The 21,071-nt window shown below is 36.6% G+C and overlaps 1 protein-coding gene across 3 annotated transcripts in view; it reads left to right on the forward strand.

Moving 5' to 3' along the window:
- The window catches only part of GABRB3 (gamma-aminobutyric acid type A receptor subunit beta3), a 481,670-nt gene that overhangs the window by 224,276 nt on the left and 236,323 nt on the right, over nt 1–21,071 (forward strand). Inside the window, exons 1-3 of one of the 3 annotated variants that reach the window (XM_047086680.1) lie at nt 9,308–9,387; nt 10,240–10,331; nt 10,555–10,622. In XM_047086680.1, coding sequence (XP_046942636.1) covers nt 9,308–9,387; nt 10,240–10,331; nt 10,555–10,622 — 240 coding nt within the window. Of the gene's footprint in view, nt 1–9,307; nt 9,388–10,030; nt 10,111–10,239; nt 10,332–10,554; nt 10,623–21,071 lie in introns of those variants that run through there. The other 2 variants (XM_047086679.1, XM_047086678.1) reach the window with 2 other exon arrangements.

Below are 21,071 nucleotides of genomic sequence, written 5' to 3' on the forward strand. Positions count from 1 at the left end.
TTATCCAAACGAAAGCTTAGTGGAAAAAATAAACTGAAAAAAAGTGATCAAAGTATTAAGCATAAATGTAAATGGACTTCTAGAGGGAGAGGAGATAATATATTTAAAAATACTAGCCAAAAATTATCCAAATTATATGGATGAAAGCTCTAAATATACAAATCCAAGAAACTTGGTGAATCTCAAGGCAGAATAAACAAAATGAAAACCACACCTAGAAATATCATAATAAAATTGCTGATAAGCACCAAAAGAAGAAAAAAATCTTAAAAGTAACCAAAGAATGTATATGAGGATATGATGTACAATGAGACAGAAACAAATTTTATTAATTTCTCTTCAAAAATATGTAAGCCAAATAACCGTTAAAAAACATTGTAAACTTTGAAATTTATAATAACAAAGAAATGTTATGAAAATGTAGGCAAAATACAGATTTTCTGACAATCAAATTTAAGACAATATTTCACCACCAGACATTGACTAGAAGAATGCTAAAGTAAGCTCTTTAAATAAAATGGAAATTATATCAGATAGAAATTCTGTTCTTCTGTTCTTCTGTTCTTCATTATTTAATGCTAGGAACAAAAAACATGTAAGTTCTTCACAAAGAAATAAATAATGTTAGGAACAAAAAACATGTAAGAAAATAATTATTTTCTTTTTAAAAACATTTCTTAAAAGATATTTATAACAATAACAATGTCTTGTGGTATTTATAACATATGTTAAACTAAAATATAGGAAAATAGTACACAGAGTTGGTGGAGTTTTACTGGGATTAAGGCTCTTACATTAAATATTAATTGTCATTATTACATTTGATGATGGACTGGCTACATAAAGATGAATGCTCTAAACCTTTAATAAAATAGAAAGGCATAGTTAATAAGTCTAAAGTAAAGATAGAATTGAATGCTAAAAAATAATCAATTGATTTTTAAGAAGGCAGGAAAAGTGGGAAATGTCAAAGAACATACGAAACAGAAAGCAAATAAAATGGTGCTAGACTTAAGCAGAAAAGTGTTACACATGAAGAAATTCAAACCCAAAGTGCATGTTTTGAAAACATTAATGAAAGCAATAAACCTTAAACTAGGTTTACCAAAACAAACAAACAGAAAGACACAGAAAATTAACAATGTCAAGAAAGAAAGAGGGAGCATAAGTATGTACCTACAGACTATAAAATTATAATAACAAAATATTATAAACATTTTTTGCTAACAAATATGGAAACCTAACATGAAATGGGCAAATTTCTTACCTTATATAAATTTGCAAAACTGTCACCCAAAGAAGTAGAAATCTAAATAGCCTTATGCCTGTTAAATTATATTAAACATTTAACAAATATATTAGGAAGTCAAATTAATTGACATATTAAAAATGTTAGCCATATTGCCAAGTGATATTTACCCTGGGAATGGAAAGACTGGTTAACATTTGAAAATCAATGCCATTTACCACATTAAAAGGATAGAGGAGAAAATTCATATGAAAATCTCCATAGATACAACAGCAATGACAAAAGAATCTGACAAATTCCACTCCTTCTTGATGGAACTTTCCACAAACCAGAAATGGAAGGCAATTTTCTTAATCTGATAAAGGATACCTACAGAAAACTTTTTTCTTTGGCTTGAAAAAAAAAAAACCAAACAAACAAACAACTGGGGCACCTGGGTGGCTCAGTCTATTAAGTGTCTGACTTCAGCTCAGGTCATGATCTCATAGTTCATGGGTTGGAGCCCCCTGTGGGGCTCCATGTTGACAGCTCAGAACATGGAGCCTGCTTCAGTTTCTCTCTCTCTTTCTCTCTCTCTCTCTCTCTCTCTCTCTCTCTTCCCCTCCTCCACTAGTGCACTCTCTTCCTCTCTCTCTTTCTTTCAAAAACAAACATTTAAAAAAATTAAAAGAAACAAAAACCTTAGAGAAAAGTTTGAAGTAGTTCACAACAAACTTTTCCCTGAACCATTTATGCATAAGAAGCCAAGCTGATGACTACCATCCTCAAATATCTGAGGGCTTTTCATACATACAAGGAGAATTTCCTATGTTATTACAATGCAATAATCAAAATGAGGAAATAAATATTAAATTACTACCATGCAATCTTTAGACCCATTCAAGATCTACCAATTGATCCATTAATATCTTTTTATAGGAAAATGATAAAGCTCAGAATTATACATGCTATAAGCTTCCTTGACTCTAGCTTTCTTCAGTTTGAGGACAGTTTCTCAGTCTTCTCTGGAATTTGGTCACTTTGGCACTTCTGAAGAATACAGGGCCATTGTAACTGAAGTTGTAATTGGAGTGTATCAATTTAGAATTGTCTGATGTTTCCTCTTGATTATATTCAGTTTACACATCTTTATTGAAAATGTTACAGAACTGATACAATATTATTCTTAATGTATTGTATTGTGGAGAAAATTATTTTGATTCATTCCATTCTTTAATTTATTCATATTAATCACTTGATTAAAGTACTATCTGCAAGCTGTACTGTTAAGTTTTCTCTTAAAATTAGTATTTTGTTGGGGACATACTTAAAAACTATGTAAATATACCATTGTGATCAAACACTTAATGTGCATGAACTCAAATTTTCCTATTTTCTCCTGTGGGTTGTAGTTCATTATTGCCATTATTTATTGTTATGCTGAAATTTTCCCATAATTGGGCAGCATAAACACGTTGAAGCTAAACTCTTTGTCTCTGACAACTCTCTGTCATTCCCTGAACACTTCCTTATTTTCTAGGAGTAGATATTTCCAGTATCTCCTCATATTTTCCCTGCCCATCTCAAGAACTACCCATTTTCCAAAGAACCATGGATTTTTTTTCAGTGTAAAATTATATGTAGAAGCCAAAATCTATGTGCAGGGGATGCTGATTGCTATTGAACTGTCACTGTTCCCAGGCCTTATTGATGGATAGAACTAAAGAATATATGTATGTATACAGTAAATATATACACATATATATTTGTATTTGTCTATATATTTTGAAAATTCTTAGTTCACACTAATGCTTTCAGTTGCACTCTCACAACACAGGGATTTTTTCCCACTTCTTGGTATTTGTAACTCTCATTTCCAACAAAGAGAAACTATATTACCCTAAATATAGTTACTCATTTGATCAATGTCCCACTATGTAACCAATCTCCCATTGCTGCCCCTACCCAAATTTCCGGCATACATTCTTCTTTCCCTGTTCATTTTCTGAATCCCATTTTGGGCCATCCCAGTGCATAGCAGTCCTCCTCATTTTTCCTAAGTTCTGAGTTTCCATGACAGGTCTCCACAGCACATAGATGCCCATCATTTTCTCACCTTGCACATGCCCATCTTGGGAATGCTGTCCTAACACTTCTTGGGCTCTAACTCTTTATTCTAGGTTAGCTCACTTTTTATGGATGCATTCCTCATTCTGCTTGGGCTAAGAGCCTCACACCCCATTCCTGGACATTATCTTCACCCTCTGAGACCCCAACTACCACAGTAGATCAACCTCCATTGAGATGTGGCTTTACCTTGCTTTGGCTCTGATTTCAAACATGGGCTGCTTTGTCCACATCTTTGCCTTCTTATCTTCCATGGGCCGTGACACCCAGTAGGGTATCCCACCCCAGTGATACTGTCCTTACTTTGCTTTGGCTGTGACTTCCAAACTAAGCCTTTAACCTAAAAACACACCTTTCTCACGCATTCCAGCCTTGAAACTTCATAACCTCCTCCTGGTCTCTGACACACTAGGCCAGAGCCTTAAAAGCATTGTACTCTATGACAGATGCATACTTTGTCCTGCCCTACTCTTCAGACTTAAGTTTTCACAAAGGTGAAAAAAAAAGAAAGAAAAAAGAAAAGAAAAGAAGAAAAGGTAGAGAGAACAGAAAAAATATAAGAGGAACATGCTAATGTCATACTTAATGGTAAACAAACATTTTCCCTTAATACTGGAATAAAGCAAAGACATCCACTCACCATTTCCATTTTACATTGTAAAATAGGAGAGGAAGAATATATATGTCTGTATTCAAGGATGACATAATTTTTATATAAAGAATCTACAAAAAATAAATTCTATTAAAATAATGAGTGCATTGAGCAAGGTTTTAGGGTGAAATTTCAATATATAAAAATCAATTATATTTCTATATGTTATCAATAAACAATGGGAAACTAAAGTACTACAAATAGCATTTATAATAGCATAAAATATGAAATACTTAGAGATAAATCTAGTGAATCAAATGAAGACCTTTGCACTGAAAGCTACAAAATATTTTTGTGAAAAAATAAAGATTGTCTAAATAAATCAAGAGATATAGAATTTTCATAGATTGGAAGATTCAATATTGTCCAGATGTTATTTTCCCCTAAATTCACCCATAGATTTTACATTAAAAAAATTAAAATCCCATGAGGCTTCTCTTTGGAAATTAGTAAGGTCATTCAAAAATGTCTATAAAAATGCAAAGATCTTAGGTAGCCAAAAACAGTTTGAGGAAGAAAAGCAAAATTGTATGAATTACAATACCTGATTTCTATATTTAATTTAGAGCTACTATAATCAAAACAGGATGGAAGTGGTGAAAGAATACACATATAGGTCAATGAAATAGCTAAATAAAATAGAGTCCAAAAACATGTCCACACATATAAGATCAGTTGATTTGCAACATAAATACAAAGGGAACTCAGCGGGGAAAGAATAATATTTTCAACAAATCATGATGAAACAACTAGACAGCTATATGGAGTGAAAGAACCTTTACCCTTATCCACATCATCCATAAAAAATAGTTATAAGTATATCATAGATCTAAATATTACTGATAACTTCTTAAAGAAAGCACAGAGAAAATCATAACTTTTTAAAAAATATATATTTATTTTTGAAAGAGAGAGAGGATGTGAGCAGGGTAGGGGCAGAAAGAGGGAGACAGGATCTTCCACCAGCTCTGGGCTGACAACAGAGAGCTGGATGCTGGACTTGAACTCACCAACTGCAAGATCACTACCTGAGCCGAAGTTGGATACTTAACCGACTGAGCCACCCAGGTGCCCCCAAAATCATAACTTTTGAGTAGGCAAAGATTCCTTGGGGAGGATACCAAAAATATGAACCAAAAAGGAGAAAGATTATAAATTGAAATTTGTAATTTATTAATTAATTTATTAATTATGTATGTAATTTATATAATTATATATATTAATTATATATTATAATTATTATATATAATATATTTAATACACATAATATATATAATATAATATATATTATATATTTATATATAACTATATACTATATAATATAATATATAATATATATTATATATAATATATTATGTGTATTAATTTGTGTAATTATGTGTATGTGTATGATATTTTATATAATATATATAATATATTATATATATTATATTATATTATTGTCAATATTATTGTCAATTGACAATATATAATATAATATATATTATATTATGTTATTATAATTATAATATTATATATTAATTATATATATTAATAATTATTTATTTATTTATTTACTAAATTATATTCTTCTTTTCGTTGAAAAATACTATCAAAGATGTGAAACAGCAAGGCCAGGGACTGGGAGAAAATATTCACATTAAATATATCTGACAAAGGACTTGTATCCAGAATATATAAAGAACTCTTACATCTCAATAAAAAAAGACAAGGAATGTAATTTAAAAGTGGGTAAAATCTTACATACTCAAAAAGCAGACATGAGTTGTCACTATGAAATTAAATATACTTGTTTGTGTACTTACATGTCATCAGGCAAATGCAAATTAAAATCACAATTACATACACTATATACCTGCTAGAATAGATGGAAATGGGGAGCCTGGGTGGCTCAGTCGGTTGAGCGTCCGACTTCAGCTCAGATCATAATCTCACAGCCTGTGAGTTCAAGCCCTGCGTTGTGCTCTGTGCTGACAGCTCAGAGCCTGGAGCCTGCTTCAGATTCTGTCTCCCTCTTTCTCTGCCCCTCCCCTGCTCATGCTCTGTCTCTCTCTGTCTCAAAAATAAATAAAAACATTAAAAAATTTAAAAAAAAAGAATAGATGGAAAGGATGTGGAACAACTTCAATTCTCATGCATTGCTGTTGAAATATAAAATCTTCAATTACATTGGAAAATATTTTGTAGTTCCTTATAAGCTAAACATTAGCTTATATACAATTCAGATATTATACTCCTAGGTATTTACACTAGAGAAATTAAGCCATATACCCATACAAAGACCTGTATATGACTTTTTAATCTGTAATAGCCGAAACTGGAAAGCCTCAATAACAGATGAATGGATAAATAAGTTGTGGAATAGCTATACAGTGGAACACACTCAGGAGTCAAGAGAAATAAACTATAGGGGTGCCTAGGGGGCTCATTCATTTGAGCATCCACCTCTTGATTTAGGCTCATGATCTCATATTTTGTACGATTGAGCCCTTCAATTCTCCTTCCCTCTCTCTTTGCCCCCCTCCCGTCCTTTCTCTATAAATAAATAAATAAATAAATAAATAAACTTAAAAAAAAGGGAAATAAACTATGGGTCTGCAACAGCATGTATAGATACCAGAAACAGTGTCGTAAAAGAAATAGTCCAGACATAAAATATCATATACTGCATAACTCAACTTATATGGAATGCTAGGGAAAAAAAATCTGTAATGATGGAACTTAGGTCAGTGCTTGTGTACAAGCCCTATGAATGACATGTAGGTTTAAGGACTGAGAGGGAATTTTGGGGGTGATGAGAATGACATTTGAAATACATTTGTCAAAACTCATCTAACTATACATTTAACACTTTATTTCATATGCTCTACCTCCAATTAATTGAGTTATTTTTCACAGAGCTTTAAAATATACTATCAGAAGATTTTATACTATTTAAACAACCAGGTTGATTCTCTATAAGATGCAACTATGTCTGAACAAAAGACAGTTTGGTGAAAGGCATATGGCTCAGCCAAAACACACAAATATGGAGCAGATAAAGTGATCATGTGATGCTCTTCTCTTCCTTCTTCCTACCTTATGGACCCCCTAAATATTATTCCAGTCTATTTATAACCACTTTACTATGAAAAAAATTGCATTCCTCTCCTTTTTCTTCTGACATGAAAATTTATGCATTGTGCAACCCCATCTCCTTTCTCTCTTTCAGTAGCAAATAAAGTGAAAAGTGAATCAATAATTTCCTGATGGTTTGGCTAATACATTACCACCACCTAGTAAAGATATGTAACTATCTTGGTTTCAGGAATCCTGGCAAGAAGAGTCAAAGGATGGAGGTGCTTGGGGTTCAGTGCTCATCCAACCCTCCAAAATGGCTATGTGAGAGGGAGCTGATGCAGGAGGGTGGGTCCAGTGGCTGCATGTCCAGCCTGTTGTTTATGTAAGTGCAAGCTGGGTAGCAACTATTATGAGTCTTATAACCCATGAACATTGATTACACCTGCATGCACTCACCACAATTTTTCTCTTTGATTTTGTCTTCATATCATTTTAGGCGATATTTTTAGTAATTTGCCAATTGGTGATGACTTAGCCTGGGTTCCCCAGAAAACATATTGAGGCAAAATGTAAATGCTACAGTTTACAAGAGTGTGTAATACTGATGAAAACAGGAGTGAAGGCATGGAAGAAGAGAGAAAACATAGGAGCTACTGCTGCATCTCAGGATATTTCTTAGGTGCAATAAAGAGAAAATTATTTATCTACCTGTTTCCCACTTCCCATTTGTCAAATTCCACCCCATGAATCGCAAATTCTCCTGCAACTTCAGATTGCACATATGTGAGTACTGAGAAGGTCCTGTAGCATCTTAGACCTCATTGTCAAGTGAGAAACTTGAAAGTGGGAGGTGAGAGACAAGGAATGTGGACACGAGGTGATGGATGTAAGTTTGTTCTCTGGTAAAGCTGATCAGAGCTTTTATGCATCTGTGTGCTAAAGTAGAACTGTGGTGAAAAATAAGGGCAAGAACCTCAGAGACTGCTTAAAGCCAATATCTGAAGTGGTACACAGTTAAATAACAATTGCATCTGTAATGTGGTTTTGCAAGTTTTAGAACATAAAAGTAGTAGAAAGGGGGATAATATTTATTATGTTATTGGCTGTACTCAAACACCTTATTCTCATTGTTTACTTTCTATAGCTGTGATCCCCAGCAGGGCCTTTCTCTAAGAGGTATATGCAAATAGGAGACATAGACTAAAACATAATGTAGAGTGGAAGGTATGATAACATAGACCTCATTTTTCTTATAATTCCATTGCACATTAACAGGACACAGAACACAAAGTAGTTGTGAACAGACTTTTCCATAAAACAATTAGGGAGCTATATTTATCTCTTAACCTATCTTAATATCAACCTTTCAGGTACTGCAGTCACATTTTTTGCTCCAAAAATAAAATTGCTGATTTTTTAAAAGGCAATGATATTTAAAATTAATGCACAGAAACATGCCAAGTTGATAATTAAGGTCTAGATTTAGATATTTACCTACATAAAGTCTTGACAGTAGAAAAGAAAACTTTAAGCTTTACAGAAAAAAAAATAAGTCAATACAGAAAAGCAGGTATCTATTATTAGCCATTCATTAAGTCCTGGAATGGCTCAAGAAAGCCTATCAAGCACAAAAGTGAACTTGATTTGTAGGTTTTGTTGTTTAACCACAAGTAGAATTGTGTAACCATCTTCTTCAATATTGGAAGTCTGAGGCACAGAGAAACTATTGAAGATTATTCACTAAAGAAAAATATGCAACCCATGGTCATGGGTGAACAGACACCCCTTAGGCACACGGTTTTATATTAAGAACCACGGACAGCTCCAGGCTGCGCCAGAAAAGGCAAGTTATTTTCCCAACCCTGGAACAACAGTCCAGGGTCTCCAGGTCTGATTTGGACTCCAATTTACCTATTACCTTACTGCTAATAAGGTGTACATGATCAGGCCTCTCTTTACCATTCATCATAAATGTATTTATATGAGCAGGGAGGGCCCATTGCTCATATGAAATGTTCAGGGGTGAAGTGAGAGGAATAGTTTAACGTACAGATTTTTAAAAAATGGTTTTATGGTGCATAAATAATTAATCCGGCCGCCATGCAAGGGGCTGGATGATGGGTCAGGAGGGAAAGCCCGTGGGTGGGGGCAGGGGCGGGGATCCCCGCGTCGCTGTTTGAATGCTGGGTGGCTGTGGGGGAGAGCCGATCCCACTCAGATTCGGTCGGAGGAGCAACGCCATGTGCTCCAGGCTCCCGGCTCTCCTGCTGCCCATCTGGCTCTTCTGGACTCTGGGGATTCGAGGCTCTGAGCCCCGCAGGTGAGGTGGGGGCTTTCCCCCGACCCGCAGCCTCCTTCCAGACTCTGTAGCGCGCAGACCTGCGGGCACAGGCACTGTACAGCACTCACTGATTCTTGGCCTGCGTCGCAGCTGGGCGGGGGTCGTTGAGGGGGTCGGACCAGGAAAGGGGCGGGGGGAAGCGGATGGCGTTTCCCTCACCGCCGCTGCCTGTGTCGCCGTCGGTCCTTCGCCTGGTCGCAGCAAGAGCGGCGGAGCTGGCTTCGCGGCCGAGCCCGGCCCTGTTCAGTGCCGCACAGCCGCGGCTACTACTTGCTGTCCCCGGCCGGGCTCCAGGTCCCGCTCCGCAGCCGCGGAGGCGGGAGGGAGCGCCAAGGGCCGGGGCCACCAGCCGCGGCTAGCGCGGGGGAGGCTAGGGTGCTCGGCGCAGCGGGCTCCGCCTCCGGCTCGCCTTGCCTCCTCCCCCTCCCTCCGCTCCCCAGCCTGCTGCTCCTCCTCCCCTCGCGCCCGCTCCTCCCCCTCCTTCCCTCCCCCTCCCCCTCCGCCCTCCTCCGCTTAGGGCCAGCGCGGCGGCGGCGGCGGCGGCAGCAGCAGGAGCAGCCCCGGCTGCGGGTCGCGACGGCGGCGGGGCGCCCCCTCCCCCGTGCCGGGGCGCGGCGGAGGGATGTGGGGCTTTGCGGGAGGAAGGCTTTTCGGCATTTTCTCGGCCCCAGTGCTGGTGGCTGTGGTGTGCTGCGCCCAGAGGTAGGGTCGCGGGTGGGTGGATGGGAAGCGGGCCGGGCAGCGGGCAGGGCGCGCGGGTGTACGCTTCGGGCGCTGGCGGGTGAGCCACCGCCTGACCCTGCTCTCTGTGCCCCTTGCCCCCTCCCCCAGCGTGAACGATCCCGGGAACATGTCCTTTGTGAAGGAGACGGTGGACAAGCTGTTGAAAGGCTACGACATTCGCCTGAGACCCGACTTCGGGGGTAAGTGGGGTGTGCGCGGCCGCTGCGGGATGCGCGACCCACCGCGCTGGCGGCCTGGGTGGTGGAGGGAGGTGGGGGGCGCTGAGCCGAGCTGCGGCGGAGTGAGGGGGGGGTGGGAGGCATTTCACCTGCTACCTCTCCTCGGGTGGGCACCGCTTTCCTCAGTGCCACCCGCACCCCGTGCCAGAGCTTGGCTGATCTCTGTGTGGTGCTCTTCCCGCAGGTCCCCCGGTCTGCGTGGGGATGAACATCGATATCGCCAGCATAGACATGGTTTCCGAAGTCAACATGGTGAGTGCCCTCCCTCCCCAGGGCTGTCTCCGAGCCCCTGCCCCACTGCCTGGGCCCACAGTACTGGGCCAGAGGCCTTCTCTGCCGGGGCCGATCTTCCCTGGCCCGCAGAGGGAGCGGCTCTCCGGGAGCCAGCCTCTCGCTGGTGCGGCTCCCTCCACCCTCCCGGTGTGCGCGGGGGGCGTAGTTGGCGTCGGTTCCGTGCGGAGGGCGCACCCTTCCTGCGGAAGGAAGGGGTCCTAGGCCGGCCTAGCGCTTGGCTTTCACCGCAGCCCTCGTGCTCCCAGCTCCTCCAGCGGTCTGTCACCTGGGCCTGAGGCTTCCCTAGTGCCATCTCGCCTCCTTAGCAACAGGCGCTGGGGAACCAGGGAAGAGAGGCGAGTTGTGGGGGTGGCTCATATTCTAGGTAAGAGGTACTTAAGGTTTCCTTTGTTGTTTTTTTGGAAAGAGATGCTGGCAGCTGGAGAGAACGAGGGGCAATGATTTGTGTACTCAAGGGTATCTCGGGTCAGTTTCCTTGGTCTCAGTGGCTTTTGTAAGGGCAGGCTCCTGGGCAGTGAAACCCGGAATCCCGCTCCGCCAGTCGCTGTCGGAGGTGCTGACAGAGCCAGGCGTCTCTGAGAACTGGAGAGCCTGGGCAGCTGGCGGGCTTTCGGAAGGGGCCGCTGTGCCAGGAGAGTCGAAGGCTAGTGAGCCCAGTGTCACTTAAAGCTATGTTAATGTGAACGGGATTCAGTATTGTAACCTGTGGAAACCGGAGGTCCGTGTCCTGAGGTGCAAAGTGGGTGTCATGGGCTTTTTTGCTCAGGACACTGGGACAACTGGGAATAAGGAGCAAAAGAACCCCTTTCATTTGTTAATTGAGATGAAATATTCTGGGATTTGGAAACATTTGATTTTCGGTTGAGTGGCACTTTAGAAATTGTAAGAATGAGCATTTGGAAAGAATATTTTTTGGGGAAAAACCATTTGCTGACTCTAACATAACATTAAGAATATAATGAGGCATGGTTTCAGATAGACCCAGTAGGTTTCTCAAGTCTGGTGTACCTGAGAAAACTTGTTTTAAATGCATACTCCCAGGTTCCTCACTCCAAAAGATCCTGATCCAACCGTGGAGTGGAATCTTGGGGTGTCTGCATTTAAAACTCGTGCCTCACATTTTTTTTTGAAGCACTATTTTGTGGACAGTATTTTAGGAAATATCACAATAAATTATAGAAATACAAACATTTACAAATAAACTACATAGACTGTTTAGCAAGATATGTTTAAAAATATTTTTTACTGTGGATTTTTTAGGAAGAAATCTTTGACCACACAAAATTAATTTCATCAAATTTTCACTCTTAACCTAAAGTTTTTAAGTTATAATATGTGATTTTAAAGTAATGCACTTTTCTTTCAATGTATACTACTAAGGACATTTTTTGTACAAGGAATTATAATAATGAAAGTGTTAGCAAGAAACACGGAAATAATATGACTTTACATACATAATATTAAAAATTAACATTACATATGTTTTACTTTTTAAATAATTTTATAAAAATATTCCTGTTCATAAGGTATAAAGCATTATGATCTTAAAGGAACAAGTTGACATAATCTGTGATTTTCTTAATTGAGAATTTCACATCGTCTAGAGAAAATTCTTTAAACAAGATAATTGAATAATTAGTGGATTATTATATCAAAATCATTACATTGGATGTCAAATGACATAGGAGATAGATTGATGTGGCCCTTTAAGAACTCTATACAATATTAAAACAACCAGGTGAATAAGGAGAATGTTCTTGCAGACCACTGCACATTTTCTTTGAGTTAATTTTTAAACTTAGTTATCCAGTTGTCATCATGCTGATATTTGGCACCTGTAAAAACTTCCATCAATAATCATGCACCATAAATTGAAGTGTCCCAATTTTCTCTGGACCTAATAATAGAAAGACAAATTGAAGATACAAGCCATTATACTGAATAATCTTTAATTTAGTTTATATCCCAAAGTCAATAATTTTGCATAACATAGCCATAGTATACTTGTATGTATTTTTTTTGCATCCTCATGATGGTAATTTTTGTGGCTCTCTAAACATAAGTTTACTGTAGGCTATTGGACAGATGGGACTGCTTCGCATTTGAAATAGCCTCAACAAGTGGATTGAGTAAAATTGTATGCTGGAAAAATATGATTTCTCTTAACATGTTTGCTCATGGTTATAGTTATGATGTTTGATCTATTATTAAAGAAACTTCAAATATAACAATGGTTAAGTATCATTTTGGAGCTCACATTTTATAAGGAAAGAGCAGAGAAATGCATAAGATTAGAACCATCCTTCCATCATGTTATTTAAAAATATAAATCCCAATTATAAGCCTCTTTAATCCCCTTACTAGCCACACAAATGTAAGTTTTGTGAGGTAATAAAACTAAATAAGAAATGGTCTTGTTTTAAAGGTTTTGTAGCTATTACAGGAGATATGTCAAATCTTTGTAACAAAACGTAGGATGTGGTCAGTCTCATTAGAGGAACAAAAGAAAGGAGCATATGGAAGAGAGAGAGGGAAGGAAGAAGAGAGAAGGAGGGAGATATTGGGGAAGAGGGAGATAGATTATTTCTGACATGGAAAGTTTCTTGGATAAGTAGGGGGAGTAGAATTGCAACAGGCATAGATGGAGGAGGGTGTTCTAGATTAGGGAAGAAAAATGGCAAAGGTATGGATGGATAGATGAGCAGGATAGGAGATTGTGAAGTGGAGATTCAAAAGATAAAATTGGAAAAGTGATACAAACCCCTGTTCACTTACCTTCTGCTCTGCCATGCCGATTTCAAATGCTGATTGTCAAGTAACTCCATAAATGTTTTAAACAGGTGATTGACATGATTTGAGATGTGGTTTTAGATGAATCTTTTGGCTAAAATATAAATTTAAAAAGAAGAGTGAGGATGTCTCAGCAGAAGCAAAATTTACAGGAAAATTAAGGATAAATCATGGAAGTTTTATTCCTTGATTTTTTTTCTTTTTCTTTTCATAGATATATTTTTGAAAACATATATTTAGTGAAATAAATTTTAATAAATTTACTAATGTTTCAAATAAGAATATACAAAGCATGTGTTTCTCAATGTGGGACAGATATGTACTTGTTCATGAGCTTTTGGGAGTGATTGGAAAGAATAATACTATACACTGCATAATAGTAATATTGTTACTTTTTAAACAGTTGTGAAGCACAATCTTTATCTACTGAGAGTGCCTATAGATCCTGCCTCCAAAGAACACCTCTGTCCTCAAATAAACGAATAAATAGACATATTTGTGTATAAACATGTGTGCATGTATCATGCTTTTTGGTATTTTGTAGAGCCATTCTAAGAATGAATTTGAGTATTTTACTATTTAACATTATTTTGCTATAACTTGTTTCATGGAAAATATATTCTACATTTACATTTTCCCCAACCTTCCAATTCTTCTTTTCATGCACTTTTTAAGAAATTAGCTGACTCAACAGCAGTCAAACGAAGACCATTTTGTCTTCTATAACTTCATTTGCTTCTCTTAGCCTTTGTTTTAAAATTTCTTATATATTTTTAAGATTATGTATGGTTAGGAAATTATTTAGACTTAGTCTACATATTTCTTTAAGTGACATTGTATATGTGAAAGAACAGTGTTGACTGAAAACTTTTATATATATTTGTTATAATTCTGATGCTTAAGCATTGGTCCCAGTGTATAATAAACATGTGTTGAATAGGTAGATGGAGAGATGAATAAATGGAGTACCAATAATGAAATATGAATAAATTAAAGTATAGGAAACATAAAGAAATATTAAATATATAAAACAACTAGAAAATTTTGTTTTCAAAACAGTATTTTTACTCAGAGAATGAAGTAATTCTATAACTCTTAAAAATAAATTAAAAAATGGAAACAGTATTTTAAAGTAGTCATGAGTTCTTTTTTTTAATAGAATAAACCATTATTTGATATAGTAATTTAGAGGAGAAACTACACATACTTAATTTTTAATTAATTAACTTTAAAGTATTGAGGATGTAACACTAGATTCAAAATCTAGTAGTATTAATAGTAATTTTTAGGATTTATCTTGTATTTGTTATTACTTTATATTTAATTAGTCCATTAAAAATAACTTAATCCTAATGAGAATGTAACTACAGGATTAATTTTTTCTGCTATCATGCATGTAAATTTTATATATATATATTTTATATATATATATATATATATTTTATATATATATATATATATATTATATATATATATATATATAATGAGTTCCTTTTAAGTAACATATAATGTGTATCCTTAGTTTTAATGAGATGTATATTCATCCATTATTCTAGTTCTATTGTATTCCTTTCTTGTTTGTTGCATTTTCTTATTACAAAATCCACTTTTTAAAAAATGTCTAGGTGTAAAATAAGTATTGTACATGACGTAGTTTTGACACATCTCAAAAAGCTGCTTTGGAGCTGCCTCACTGTAAAATGCATAGGTCTCATTCAAGTACAAAACCATGCATGTACACATGCACAGAAACGTTTGCACTATCACTTTGTCTTTCCCCTTTTCAGAGAAAGTGGGGTCTGAGGTCTGGAGAATTCAGCTTTTAGGCTTTTTTGTCCAATTTATGTTACTCAATCCGCCCTCCCACCTTTCAGAGTCTAGAGGTTTCTTTGCCAATAGTGAATGGTGAATCTGAGTTCAGTGTCCACTACTGTGCTAGAATCTCAGGTGGAAGAACTGAATCCCAGGAGTCCAGGTAGTGTGCTGAAAAGAGCCTAATGGGATTGGAGTTTTGGGTTCTATTTTCAGGTTTCTGAGAACATCTAGTCTTAGGCAAGTCACTTAACACTCAGTAAAATAGTAGAAGGCTTTCCAGATGCTCTACAGAATTGATTGCAAGGTATTAAATCACAAAGGGCTAAGGTCTACAGAGAAAATCATGGTAAAGACAATCACAGCTACACAAACACATGGTAGAAAGCTATCATTAACTAATTTTTCCAGTCCTTGGCCATATTAATTGCATATTAATTGTTATTAGCATTTTAAAGGTTGGAAATGTGCTAATGCTCTTATTACAAAGTAAGCTGGGGGATGACTCAGCAGAAAGGAAAAGTATTTCTCTGACCCAGTTGGGATTGGAAAACTGCTTACATGGAAGGCACTCCAGGGGTGAGGTCCACAGAGTGTGTTGGCATTTGGTTCCAGGTTGCTGCATTTTGGAGGTAAGGCTGTTTATTGAGGACATTACTTTTCACTGGCAGTATGTTTCATTCATAAGCTATGATCATACATCAATGCTGGGGCACTGATAAGAAAGCATATAATGAACTTCAGAGATGGATGAAAATAATACCTTACATAATATGCTTTTTACAAAGGGAGGTTTGTGTTTAATATTGGAAGGCATGGTATTGAGAATGCAAAGAGAATGCTTTCTGTGTTTTCCTTCAGGGAGGTTGTAAAGCTTATGTTGCTACATCTCTTAAAAGATGGATCTTACACACATTGTCCTGTTGTGAACCACCTCTTATTTGAGCATGTGCCCTGGTTCAGGGTTTGTATGGTGTGTTGCACTTAGGAGTATTTGGCTTGAATTGGTGGTGCGAATATGCTTATTTACATATAAATATTTTTCTGATTTTTGCAAGTAAAACAATATGGATTCAACTTTTGACTTTGCTATTATGACTCTTGTTTTCTTCTGTTGGTAGCAGAATCTTTCTTTCTCATATGGGTTTTGTATTGTATCATGCATACTGTCATTGCATAAGAAGCCTATCACCATATGGAATCCTTTAAATAATTTTATAACACATGTTGAGATGCAACTTAGGGAAATAACTAACAGTTTTACACATTTTGCAGTTTATGAAATACTTCAAGTATTCTGTTATATTTGATCTTCAGACCTGGTGATGAACTTGGTAAAGTAGGTAATATGGGTGTTAACCTCATCTCCACTTTTCAGAAGAGAAACAACCTTAGGAATAGCACTAACTTACTACATGGCAAAACTGGCACTTGGTCCTGTGTCTTTGGTTTTTCAACCTTATGCTACGGAGCAGCAAAATATCCTCTGTTCGGAGCACATGTGATTTTACCTTCTTCTGTGACTTTCATTGTCTAAATTTGATCTTCCCATTCTACTTTTGCAAGAAATCTTATTTGCTTGTAACACTTATTACAGTGTTATACATGATTAAGGTGTATTTATTTGCTTAAAGCCTTTCAGACTATAAGTTCCATGAAGCAGAACTGTGTCTATGGACAGTCCTTGCATGGCCTGACACTTGAGAGGCACCTATTAGACATTTGTTGAAAGACAGTATATGAATGAAGAATGAATGAATAAATATATAAGTGCATAAATAAATAGATATGTAGCCTTCCAATGAAATATTTTTGTAACTCAAAATTTGGGCTTATGGCCAAGAAGAAGCTTTTACTGGCTAAATGTGATGTATAGAGATTTTACCTTAGGGGATTTAATTTGATCAGAATTTGTATAATTGTACAGAATATAATACTGTGAGCTGGTATTTTATAGCTGTTACCCTTTTTACTGGAGAGCTTTTATGCTGAGTTCAGAGTAGAAAGGAGAATAAAGTATTGTAAGGGTTGGTGGATAATCTAAACACCAATCATTGTTGCCTTTTTTGCACTCAAAGTTTCATGTCTACTTGTCAAATGTCGATTCAGTTTTTTTTAAATGCCACAGAAGTTTTGATTGTTTTTATGTAAGCATTCATTGGGTTTTGCATTGCTTTCCTGATGGCCAGTCAGTAGTACAGTGAGGCTGCAGTGGTTTTTATTGTTTGCTAGCTTTCCAGCACAGTTTACTTCTGGACCATTTATGCCAGCCATTAAGAAGATTCTTTAGCTGCAAAATTTGGAACACAAAGACTAAGATAGGTCTCACCTCTCGGCAATTTTCTCAGTGTTATCAGTTCGGTGGAAAGTCAAGCTTCTGATCTCTCTGGCTGGGGATGTAGAATTCCTTTATTCCTTGTTATCAGGAGACCACATCAAGTAGTAGAAATCATTTGTAAGCATTAATTCATATATCCCTCTTTTCATTTTTCTTTTTCTTTTTCTTTTTCATGTTTATTTTATGTTAGAGGGGGGGAGGGGGAGAGAGAGGGAGAGACAGAGTTATCCAGGCTCTGAGCTGTCAGCACAGAGCCTGAGGCGGGGCCCAAACTCATAAGCTGTGAAATCATGACCTAAGTCAAAGTCGGACACAGCCCACTGAGCCACCTAGGCACCCATTTCTCTTTCATTTTTCAATCAAACCTAAGCATCACAAAGAAACATTAATACAATTAACAAAACTTTTACAGTTCATGGATCTGACATTTCAGGTTAATGGGAACAAAATTAAGATGTGAGAATGTCACAGCTTTTTAAATGCCTTCTGCAGTCAATCTGAAGGAGGATGTGGATTCTATTGATTACAACATTATTGTGTTTTATCCCAGTTATCCTCGTTTTACAAGTAAATAATTCCTTTTATGTTAAATATTTGCTAAATCTACATGCTATGATTTGTGATATGAAATACATTTGTTTTTATTTTGGATTGACTTTAAAGGACAAGAAAGTCTATGGTTTAAAGCTATATAATCCTGGTTGTGTTTGATATATATGTATATATGATATGTATATGTTTCCATATAAAGTATTTGTTACTTAGTTCAGCATAACATCCCTGTTCTTTTTAACTTTAACTTTTTGAATAAGTCTTACCAGTTGGTAACTTTAATGAGTACAAGAAACAAATTTTATGTGTCACCCTCTGCTACATGTTCAGTGTATGTGTGCATGTGTGAGTCTAAGCAAACCAAAATTTGTCTTAAAAGAAGCAACAATTTGGGTAATTTAATGTAATACTACTGAGTTTTCCAATCATGCTGACTCTAAAAATCCATCCAAGAGTTAAGTCCAAATATCAGGTGGAAAGTAGACTACAATGGTTACAGAGTTCAGGGCCTGTTCTGTAGAATATGCTTTATTAAATGAATTTGTGTAGCAAATGACCCTGTGGTAAAGCTTTACCTTTGATTTATTTTATTACAGAGATTCCTTTATTTGGGTATTGTGCACATAAAATGAACCATGTGTGAGGATTGCTGTGAACTTGTCACAGAGAAAAAAAAAAGAAAAACAGCAAAAACAAAACAAACCAAAACAAGACATCTGAGTTGTGGAAAACAGTGCCATTCTTGTGATCTAGACCAGTTATTCCAAAACTATAGACCAAGAATCTTTGTGTGGTGCTAGAGTTATTGCAAGGGTGGACATAGCTAAGTGTTCTTCTCTAAGCATAATTTCTCACCATTGGTGAGTAAACATAATAGAAAAAACAAAAGAATGGGAATAACTGACTGTATGGGAACCAGGATTGATTGTATTCTGCAAATAATTCATTAGTATGAAGGCATATTTAATTGTGCTGTTGAATGAGTTTTTATTTCTGAATCTTTCCTTTGTTTTGGCCCTGGGCACCAAAATTTCCTCTGAGAATGTCATTTTATGTGGTGTGGGCTAAAATAATAGTTCCTTAGGAGAACACTGTTCTGTAGAATGTAAATGTGGGCCCTGTACTCAAAATATTTCTGCTCAAATCACATTGGAAAGTATGTTAAATATGTAAAATAGGTTTTTTTGCTGCAGGAATTGTCAGGCCCATAATATGCTAATGATTTTGCAAATCTTCATGAGAGGAGTGAAAAATACAATATTTTAAGGATTATGTTTCATTGGGCATCTTTTATTTGTGGACGAATGGGGGACCCAATAAACACTTCTTCAAGAGGTTTTTTTGTAGAACACAGTTTAGAAAATGTGGGGCTAATCCAGTGAATCATAGTGGTTGTCAATATGGCCAGTTCTTGTGAATGATAACTGAGAAGATTACTAGATTAATAAAGGTTTTTCTGGTGACTGTGTCCACAGCATGGAATGCACAGTTTTGATCAAGAATCTACCAGTACATATAGGGATGGGTGATATTTTCTAGAAATGAAGATTAAGCATCGTTATAATTGACTGATAAAAACCACAAAGATTTTGTTCTACAATAATAGTCTGTCATATTGAGGGAAGTCTGTGTGTTTTTACCTTCCTTGTTTTCTTGTATTATAAGAGTATAAGTACACAATATAGAGGCAGAGATATATATGTTAGAGGAGATGCAAAAGTCTCTTGGGTCAACAGCAACAGATTAATATTAAAAGCAAAATATGGTTCCTTGAGGTTGTTGGGTTTGGCTGGTGGTTTTTAGATGGTGATCTATATGTTATTCATATTTATATGTAAAATAAGATTCTCTTTGGATGAAAGTTTCTTGTGATAAACGTATTTAACATCCCCTAGATTAAGTCACTTCTAAACTTTTCCTTTATGACTAATTATCTATAGTTCTAAGAAGAGTTTATACATGTTTATGAACAGTCAGTGAAAATAGCCTAGAGGGCAGATGCATTTTCTGGATTTTTCTTTAAGCCATAGTAATGTCATAAGGGGGCAATATTGCTTAATATTGCCTCCACCACTGTGGAGGCCCCCCGGGGGTCTGTGGTGGGCTTAGGGGTTGTAAAAGACTGGTGGTAATGAGCAGGTAAATCAAAGTAGATCCAGAAAGTATAAAGAGACTCAGAATGTTAATTGATTATAATAGTAAATGGGGTTTTGTTTATTTGCTTGTTTGTTTTTAGCTTTTAGAAGTATAGAAAGCTGGTTTTAAAAAGGGAGGATTCTTATTTTTGAAATATAGTATCTCTTTCTCATATATATATGTTTATATATATATATGGGAAAACATGTAAAAATATATAATATATAGAAATAGATTTATAAAAATATTTGTGAATATAAAATATAATAAAAGAAAAATATAAATATTTATAAGAAATATAAATATAATATAATATATATATTTTTTCTCCCATGCTATGCTTTATTTAGCATAATGCTATATTTCTTCAAAATTTTATCTTAATTTTACAATTGAAAAGCTACACTCAAAGCTTCAGATTTTACTTTATTATTGTAAATGGTTTGGAATTTTAATTATCTAGGTGATTTCCTCAGTACTCTAGGCTGTGTTGCCTTTAGAGACCATAGGGGGTCTAACTTGCAAGATTGCTCTCTGCAGTAAAAAGAGTTGCTTGTCAGAACACTTAGATCCCATGGAAGGGTTTGTTGGAACTTTAGCAAGTCATTCAGACTCGATAGTCTTCAATTTGATCTTTTTAAAGACTGTGTTAATAGGATTCTCTAAATTGCCTTCCAGCTCTGGCTTCTGTGTTTCTTAGAGTCTGTGAGCAGTTAGAAACATAAGGGATCCTTCTATTTGCCTTACACATACCACTACTTGTCATTTGGTACCACATG

This window comes from Lynx rufus, unplaced genomic scaffold (assembly GCF_022079265.1).
Source record: "Lynx rufus isolate CCGP_SWC_20201006 ecotype Redwood Valley unplaced genomic scaffold, mLynRuf1.p SCAF_21, whole genome shotgun sequence".
NCBI classification, from domain to species: domain Eukaryota; kingdom Metazoa; phylum Chordata; class Mammalia; order Carnivora; family Felidae; genus Lynx; species Lynx rufus.